The following is a 9,513-nucleotide window of genomic DNA, read 5'->3' as shown; positions in this document are numbered from 1 at the left end:
TAAACAATCATGCCAAAGAAGTATAGAGCTATTTCAGTGGGGGGAAAATTTCGTCTGCTACGAAAATTGGGCCTGCCTTTGAGTGTAGGGCGGACACTTTATGAGGGTTTTCTCTATGGGCAAATAGCATTGGTGACGTAGCCATTACCCCTCTGAAATAGCTCTATAGGTTAAAAAAAATGAAAGGTTATGAAGGGTAAAAAATTCCTCTTATGGTATGTTTTTTTTTCTCGTGCTCTATTTGAAGTTTGTTCAAGATTTTAAATCAGTTTTTTTGTTCCAGACCGAGGCTTAGATCTCGGTATTATCTATCCATTATCCACGTTAATTTTCCTTTATCCAAACTAGAAAATTATCCGCAGAACTTAAGTGTTAAATCGTATAAATTTGTTTATTAATAATCGGTTATCCACCAATTTGGGGATAATGGATGGATAGAAAATCCCGAGCTCTACCAAGGCTTAATTATTATAAGCTATATTTTTTTTCTACAACTCAGGCGATTCTTTTATGCCTCGACGACGACGACGATCCCTATCCGTCCCGGATGTGTCCAACATTCATGGCACTGCTGAGAGTGAATCTCCATTTGAGTCCAGTGTATTGATGACGCGTCGTCCTAGCATCCGTACGTTGAATGTGGTCATTCCTTCTGGGGCTCCACCATCGGTATGTCAACCGTGTTGGCAGCAAATAGAGGATTGCTCGGACAGCATCCAGTGTGAAGACTGTGGAGGATGGTTCCACGCACCTTGCGTCGATATTCCTGATAATGTTTACAAAGGAGTTACCAACGATTCCCTTTTCCATTGGCTCTGCTCTAAATGCAACCCATTTCTGAAACTATCTTTTTGCGCTGTCCAAGATAAAGTGTCCGAACTCGAGTCAAAATTGAGCACTTATCAGCTACCTTCTAGTCTCCTTGCCACGATAAGCTCTTCTGTTAAGGACCTTGCATGTAAACTTCAAGCCCAACAAGTCGATTGTCGTGCTAATTGGGCTCTAATTCAGGCTAACTCGGAAAAAAATTATCCAGCTTCAAGCGGACTTGACAACTGCCCAGGATGACCTGCAGGATTCCTCTCATGCCCAAGATGAGCGGATTAATAAACTAGTTGCCTCATCTTCTACCAATAGTGCCGCTATCACATCGGTTACCCAAGAACCATGTACTTTATCTACCTCCATCAAAGCGGACTTCGCTGATCACTTCAAATGACTTGAGGCTTCGCTGTGTGAAAAAATTTCGGCCCAATGCCCTTCCACTGCCGAATAGGAAGACCTATGTCAACGTGACCGAAAACGAAACGCTATTCTTTTTGGTGTCTGCGAAGACCTCTTGCTGTCGAGTGCCTACTTCCACTCCGTTTGGACGCATTGGTGCGGTACCTATCAGGGGTGGCCGCCCTCTACCAATACTTATAACGTTTCCGCAAACTGCCGCAAAATGGTCTTTCTTGGAATTGATAAAACGTCGCCGTGCCTCTGACCCTTCGTTTCCCCTTGCGGCGCGTATCGACTAAACACCACAGCAAATAGAGGCGCATTGCCGCATTTCTCGGGAACTAATCGCACGCCTTCAAAATGGTGAAACTAACTTAGCTATTCGGAACAGTGTTGTGGTCTCTTTCTCGACCGGGAACTCTGTTCGAACGGTACCACAATCGCAAAGAATACCACCGCCCACCCCAGCTTCGGCCTTCGCTTACCGGCCTCCGTCTTACCCACTTAGCCAAGGTGTTCCGCTCATTAGGAATGGAATTTATAGACCACCTGTCTATACCATGCCAGCGCAATCCCGGCCTTAACAGGTGAGAGGATTGCAATCGCTCCTGTCCGCACCACGTCTTCTTTACCACCACAATTTTGACATCCAATCTCTCCATACGGCACGCCACCGTTTTGGCTGACGCCATCGCTCATCTCACTGGAACATCTAACTCGTCTCCTTGTCACATTTCACCTGCAAGTTCATCATTACTCAATCCCCTTGCAACACCTTTTCGTCTAACCAGCCGTCCGAAATGTTTACTTCCATATTGCAAGGTCTATCGGCTAACGTCCGTAGCCTAAACAGTCGATACCGCCTAGACGAACCATCAGTTTTGATAAGAGATGAAGAAGCCAACCTTGTTGCTCTGACTGAGACGTGGCTTTCACCGGACACTTTAGACTGTGAACTATTTATGGCGTCGTGAAATCTCTATCGTCGTGATCGGCACCCGCCGAAGAGAGGGGGGGGGGCTGGAGTCCCCTATACGATTCTACAGTGTTCACCTCCTAAGAAATCTATAACGCCACGGAGGTTTTACGATGGTCATCAACGCTTGGTTTGGAAACAGTCACGGTTTTATGCTGTAACTCCGAGGCAACCTTACTGGTTTCCGTGGTCTACCGCTCTCCGTCTTTCAATAATCACTTTGAACTGCAACTCCCTAATATTGGGTGACTTTAACTACCCTAAAATAAATTGGGGTTTGCCCGCAACTGAGACCGGTGGTACACCTCAGACACGGATGTTCTTCAATCACCTGCGGGACTTTCACCTTATGCAAGTCGTAACGCTGCCCACTAGGCAATCCAGTCCAGATTCCGTGATAGTGTCTTGGATCTAGTTATATCTTCCGATCCCGACTTGGCGTTTGATGTTTCCCATCTAGCCTCATTGGGTACAACCGACCATGACAAACTCCTGTTCAAGGTTGCATTTCCACCATCGCAGACCATGAAGACAGCCCGTCTTCTACGAAATTTATATATGGTTGACTACGAGGGTTTCAATAATTACCTTGCCAACATCGATTGGATTAAGTTTCTCGGGACTTCCTATGTCGACGATTGTTGGAACGATTTCGTCACTCTCATCCAACATGGTGTTGGCATTTTCGTCCCTTTCAAGCGAGCTCAACCAAAGACGTTGCCCTACCGAGTGCGCTCCCGTAGGTCCTTCGACCTCAAGGTGGCAACGTACAAACGGTATCTCCGCCTGAAACGTCGCCAAGCGAGTGATGCTATGATCCGCAAGGCCCATCGCGATTTGCCACATCCAAAGCCATGCGTAAAGCCAAGAAAAAAACGAAACGTTACCTGGAATCTCAAATCTCTTCCAATCCCAGAGCTTTTTTGCGTATGTTAATAGCAAACGAAAAATCAAGTTCACAATTCCGGAGCTACTACGCTCTGACGGTGGTCTCACTGATGACCCTGACGAAATGGCGGCTATTTTCAACACTCACTTTACCCGTGTTGCTTCAAATACTCTATTTACCAACCCCTCACGTCCACCTAGTATCCGAGCTTGGGAAACCCTTGATGTGTGTGCCTGTGCGGCCTTTGATGTATTTCGCCAGCTTACTAAGTGACGAGCCTCTAAATCAGCTGGTCCAGATGGTCTACACCCTCATTTTTTCGAGCCATTGCTTCTACTATCTGCGGCCCGCTTGCCATCATCTACAATCTTAGTTTCACCATGGGCACTGTACCGCTGGGCTGGAAGGTCTCCAATGTTACACCAACCTATGAGAAAGGTGGCCGATCTAGTGCCAGTACCTTTCGTCCTATTAGTCTAATGAGTGTGGCTTGTAAAGTTTGCGAGCATATAGTCAAAAGCTTAATTGACACCCATTTAGCCACCATTGCCTTTCTCGACCCTTCACAACACGGGTTCCGTGCTCAACGTTCTTGCACATCAAACCTCCTTGAATCATTCCATTCATGGGTTCGCTGGCTAGATGACAGGGGATCAGTGGATATAATTTACCTTGACCTATCAAAGGCGTTTGACACCATCCCGACGCAAGGAATCATTGACGGTCTTGCTACCGCTGGAAACACCGATTTAGCCCTAAACTGGTCTTCGTCGTTCATCACGGATCGCCAACAAAGAGTAGTTCTGCGAGGCCACCGCTATTCATGTTTGACTCTTTCCAGTGGAGTTCCCCAAGGCTCAAATCTGGGCCCACTACTGTTTGAAATTTTCATTAACTCCCTGCCTGATGCCGTTCGCACTTCACACCTCTCTTATTTGCTGACGATTCCCTACTATTCCATTGTATAGTTAATCTACAAGACAGCCTTGAGTTGCAGGAGGACTTGAACAAGGTCGTCTCTTGGGCTACGGCTTATGGCCTGAAATTCAACACTGGGAAATGTGAAGTATTACACTTTGGTATAAGGAATCTCCGCCATCATTACTTTATTTGGAGTCCTCCCCAGATGGGCCATAAAAATGTGGTCGTGAAAGCCCATAACCGGTTTACAAAGTTAACCCAAGGATGCGGTCACTTGCCACCGATTCAACGAGACGCTCTACTTCACGTCATCTCGCCCTTGCTGCGTCACCGCGTTAACGATCTTCTGTACCTTTATGTCCTTCTCAAAGGCGCCATCGACATTCCGGTCACCGATTTCTTCGAGCCTAATCCTAAAACACGTACTCGCGACCATGGCCAAAAACTTCGAAAGCCACGTGCGCGTACCCGGTACTCTTTTCAACACTTTACCTAGAGGGTATTGAATGATTGGAATGCGCTTCCTATGGCTACCCTTGCCCTTCCGGGGCGAAACTCATTTCGCTCTGCCGTAACGGCGCTATTTGACTCTAATTCAGGCTCTACAGAATTTGCTCTGCTGTGTTAACAATATTTTTCTTCTGTATATAATTTCATATTTGTAGTTTTCATATTTAATTTGTTTTCCTTGTTGTAATCCTTCACACTTTATTGACGAGGTAGGCTGTACATAAGCCCATGGAGCTTCACGACCGTTTACCTCATGTCTCTCTCAAATAAATAAATAATAAAATTGTGTATTAGCAGCTTCAAGAAGTTTTGTTTCACTAAAAAAACAACAGTGTTAAAATCTCATAATTAATTTTGTTGTCCATACAATCTAACCAATAGATCCAATAAAAAGTAAATAGCCCCTAAAGCAATTACGGTAATTTAAGGGTGAAACCTTTCTCTTCCATAAAATTTTATGATTGACCCCTAAAATATCAACGATAATTTATGGAAGACCACGGTCGCAACGGTAATAAAAGCGTCATCTAGTACACATATAGGGTATAAATATTTCCTCTAATAAACTGGATATATCTCCTCATAAAAATCGACACGCACGGGCCTAGATCATTTCGGAGGCTCCGCATAGATGCTTCAATTAATTTCCCTTCTAATGAATTTAGATCCTGCGCAAGGCCAAGAAATGTAGCTTCCTGGCAGGATGGACAACTTATTTATCTTTGGGCTTTTGAAGAAAGAGTTTTCTGCTACGTCGTATGATGCGGCGGCGCATGCGCTTATACTGAATTTGGCCTTGGCTGTAGAGGGAAATCCAACAAGACGAATGTTTTTATTTTTCATTAGGCACCAAAGACCGACATCGGAAAACTAAAGCGGAATAGTGCATTTTTTAATATAACGGAAAAATCGGCAGATTGAGTTTTCTTCGCCGAGTAAAGCGCTTTCTTTTCTGAGTGAAGCCATAAATTTCCACGGTGCAAACGAAGCAGCTAAAGATCAGGCCAACCGTCCACATAATCATCGGGAAGTAGATGTTGGCAATAGTAAGCTCGCTGTAATCCTTCGATAGAAAACTTTGAAATGGTCCCATGCATTTCGGCTGTTCCAATTTAGTTCGACGAAAATCTTCAAGAAAATTTCCTCATTCGAAGTAGTATAATGTCCTGAAAATTCAAAGTGATTAAAACGCACATCCGACCTATATTATGAGTTTGAATCAAAATTATGTCAAGTATACGCCACAACGGATATCGCTGTTTTTCTATTAGAAAACGCTTAAAGTATCCGACTTTCAGCAATTTTAATTAATGTACTACTACACACAATGTGCTGAGCATGTTTTGTGATGTATTTTAAGATTTTTTGTCTTACATTTTATAATTAAACTAAATCAGTTATTTACTTATTTTGTATACTCAAACATATTGAGATTAGAGAAAATACTCTGAATTGAGATTAGAGAAAATACTATGAATTGAGATTAGAGAAAATACTATGAATTGAGATTAGAGAAAATACTATGAATTGAGATTAGAGAAAATACTATGAATTGAGATTAGAGAAAATACTATGAATTGAGATTAGAGAAAATACTATGAATTGAGATTAGAGAAAATACTATGAATTGAGATTAGAGAAAATACTATGAATTGAGATTAGAGAAAATACTATGAATTGAGATTAGAGAAAATACTATGAATTGAGATTAGAGAAAATACTATGAATTGAGATTAGAGAAAATACTATGAATTGAGATTAGAGAAAATACTATGAATTGAGATTAGAGAAAATATTATGAATTGAGATTAGAGAAAATACTATGAATTGAGATTAAGCAAGTCCTCGCCATTATTGTGTTAATATCATGGTGTAGACCGTAAGTTAATATGGCACTCTATACGTTCTGTAAGCTAGCAAGGTCTAGTAAAATGCTGCCATCGGGTTTGTATATATAGAAAATTAGGAGGAAAAATCCCCTTATAGCCAGATATAGCGTCGCTTTCGAATTACCCCTTCGAAAGGCTTTAAAACTACTAACTTTACAACGTGTCATACTTTCTTATTGAGGGAGGCATTTTTAACTAAAGCGCTTTGAATGGACAGTTATTATTGTTATTTTTTAAAATTAATATTACATGATATTCCATTTAGCTGACAACGAGGAATTCCGGAAGTTTTTCCTTACAGGAAGAGCGTAGTGAAAAGAGCCTGTGTTATCTTTGGACAAATGAATGGAAGCATCGGGATCATCGCGCTTTTGAAAAACCTCCAATGCCTTATAAATCGTGTCTTTGTCTATAATTAAAACTCGCTTTCCGGAAACCAAATCGTCAAACTCCTTGTCGGGAGCCAGATCTATGAACCGATATACTCCGTTGTGTCTCGTTATTTGTTCCATGATCTGCTTCTTAATTACGCTAGTTTCGTCCTGTTAAATGTCAACGAAATATAGTGAATTATTTGTGATAACAGTAACGGTATTAGGTGGGTTCAACATTGATATCATGAAACGTAATAAACGGATATTCGCGTTAATTTCCACAATCTCAAATGAAAACTCCACGACAAAATATTTTTTTTCGGAGTACGTAAAATAATGAATATTTCAATAGGCCTTTACAGAAAGTTTTAAAGGAATTATGGGTACTTGGCCCCTCTTGTAGTTCAAATTGAGTCAGTTCAGTTCAGCCAGTTTTGTGTTATAAAAAACACGAACTGGAGGCAAGATTTGGAGAGATAAAGCAAACTGATCAAATGGTGGGCTTTTTAACGCGTTTGTTCCTCTAATTAATTAATATTTAAAATAACTTACTCGTTCTCCTGTGTATCCATCGCTTAAAATGGGCTGTGGAAGCCTAGGCTTAACGGTTAAGGTTAGTGACGTCACGTCAGAGAGAATTTTGGTGACGTATGGCTGTTATAATGCGCAGGCGCGGCGGGACAAATCAACAAGGTGCGCAAGCCGTAAAACTTTCTATAAAGGCCTATTGGAATCACGTTTCTATCTGCAACATTAAGAATATACAAGCAATTAAGTTGCTTAATTTCTCTTACGCCTTCGGCTATTCCGCGAAATACCCACCAGTCAGGGGAAACTATCCCTATTGGATGAATCTGTCAGTACTGGCCCTCCAATAGGGATATACCCCCTAGACCGTCCGTCACTCGGGAGCTTCGCGGAGGGCCAAGGAATAATTGCTTATATTTTCTTTAATACTGGACTGTATTGTTCGTTTTTAGTGCATAAAAAGAACCGCATAGGTTCACGAAAATAAGAACATTTACATTAAGTGTTATTATTACGTAATCCATAGTGCCAGATGGCAGGGTCGCCCAGTTTATCAAATTTGCAGGGACCGTCCATGTCAAGTTGGAGGGGTGGGTTGCCGCATGGCTCTTTGTGCGCCGCCATATACATATACTGTTGTTATTTGAGCCTTCAAGTTCGAAATGGATCGATGATCGTTGGAAAGTAGGGATTGTTCAAAATGCAGGTCCAATCGACTGACGAAAACCCCCTATAGTGTTTTAGGGCGGTTTTAACGAGAAAGACGCTGGCCGAACGCAAATGAACCGCTTGACGAATTTTGATTTTAGGGGCAGGAGGTTGAGGTGTAGGTTGGTTGGCTTAAGCGCCAAATATTAATGGAAAATGCGGGAGCGGAACCATCATTCAAGAGTTGGCAAGTGAGAACCACCGTTAGAGGTGTTGCTTGGTTCAGCAATTGGCAAGCCCCTGGCATACGAAACGGGTTCTTTGCGCTGGCTGAGTGCTGCCTCTGATTCCTGTTTTTGGTGCCCAGGGACCCCTGACGGTTTCTAGTGAGGTGATTTGAGATTCCAAATTGTTGAGGCAAGTAGTCATGACATCAAGTTTTGAAAGGATCAAGTTCACGACAGAGTCTTCATCTCTTGAAATACTATTGACCTTAGTACATCATGCGTCGTTTTATAGATATTCGTCAGTGTCAATGGCGAAATAGAATCATCCTTGGTGGAGCTACATGAGCGTAGCCCAGCAAAATTTATACCTTTGCTTTTAAATCTATAGTTTAGTTCATTCCTCAAAAGATGTCGGGTATGCGCTTCTAATAAGTTTCAATTTCGCCTCGTCGGCATTTTTGCCACCAAAAAGGAGGATTTTGACTAGAACTATTTTAATTTCTTTGTTTTATAGTATTTACCATGAAGTACTGGTGAATGGATGTTTCGGCTGGTATGCGGATTATAGTGTTAGGAAATTCAAGCAAATCTGTTAAGCCGTCAAAGTATAGTAGAGTTTCGGGAAACGCCAAAATGGACAAAAGAATTGAAGAGAAAGACGATGAGAGACCGAACAATCCTAGCATCCACGTTGACCAGAAAAGCTGATGAAACCCTTTATCCACGGTGACAATATTTCCTAGGTGGGAAGAAACACACTATTTGTTTTATGCCTCTACAAATATTCACCTGTACATTTTACTGTAGTAGCAAGGCCTGACACATCCGAGTACGAATCTCTATATTTATTTATACATATACTGTAATAAGTCTCCATGCAGAATTTTACTATCCTCCACGAATGCGGGGTTGTTTGATTTAAATCAGTTGGATTAAAATTACTGATTTAAATCTCGTGATTTAAAAAATATTTGACTAAAGTGAAATATTTACAAAAAAATCCAAAAATTGCATAAGAAACTTAACTAGAAAAGACCTCTTATTAAAACAGTCATAGCTTGATATGTTTAAGTTTTTTCCCAGACTCCCAGTCTGTCTTGTCACTCATGTGGTCACTTTTAAAAGGCCTTTTCGATGTAAAACAGGAGGTAAGCATTACTCAGTATGATACCATACTAACAATTATATAAAAAGGACTTGGTTTGTCCAAGCCTAAAAAACAAAACGATAAGAGTTTTTTCCAGTTGACTGAAGCGCGGATATTTTATTTTTCTATATAATTTTAAAGACAATCTGTATTTTACTACTCTTTAATTCAATCTCCAGA

At 41.5% G+C, this 9,513-nt stretch overlaps 1 protein-coding gene across 1 annotated transcript; it reads left to right on the top strand.

The window, feature by feature from the left end:
* Window positions 1-3,469: 3,469 nt before the first annotated feature.
* On the top strand, window positions 3,470-5,404 carry LOC149707787 (uncharacterized). The gene is made up of 3 exons (XM_089863795.1): window positions 3,470-3,914; window positions 4,058-4,432; window positions 5,367-5,404. The coding sequence occupies exons 1-3, from the start codon at window positions 3,470-3,472 to the stop codon at window positions 5,402-5,404; spliced, it is 858 nt and encodes a 285-aa protein (XP_089719921.1).
* Window positions 5,405-9,513: the final 4,109 nt, after the last annotated feature.

This window comes from Phalangium opilio, unplaced genomic scaffold, assembly GCF_054372755.1.
Source record: "Phalangium opilio isolate 3A_F unplaced genomic scaffold, DU_Popi_V2 ptg000013l_1, whole genome shotgun sequence".
NCBI lineage: Eukaryota > Metazoa > Arthropoda > Arachnida > Opiliones > Phalangiidae > Phalangium > Phalangium opilio.
This window is presented reverse-complemented; position numbering and strand designations above follow the sequence as displayed.

Coding starts and splice junctions, on each gene's coding strand:
- LOC149707787 (XM_089863795.1), top strand. CDS start 3,470: ATGGGCACTGTACCGCTGGGCTGGAAGGTCTCCAATGTTACACCAACC. Junction 3,915..4,057: donor GCGAGGCCACCGCTATTCAT/GTTTGACTCTTT, acceptor TCCATTGTATAG/TTAATCTACAAGACAGCCTT. Junction 4,433..5,366: donor CGAGCCTAATCCTAAAACAC/GTACTCGCGACC, acceptor ATTTTTCATTAG/GCACCAAAGACCGACATCGG.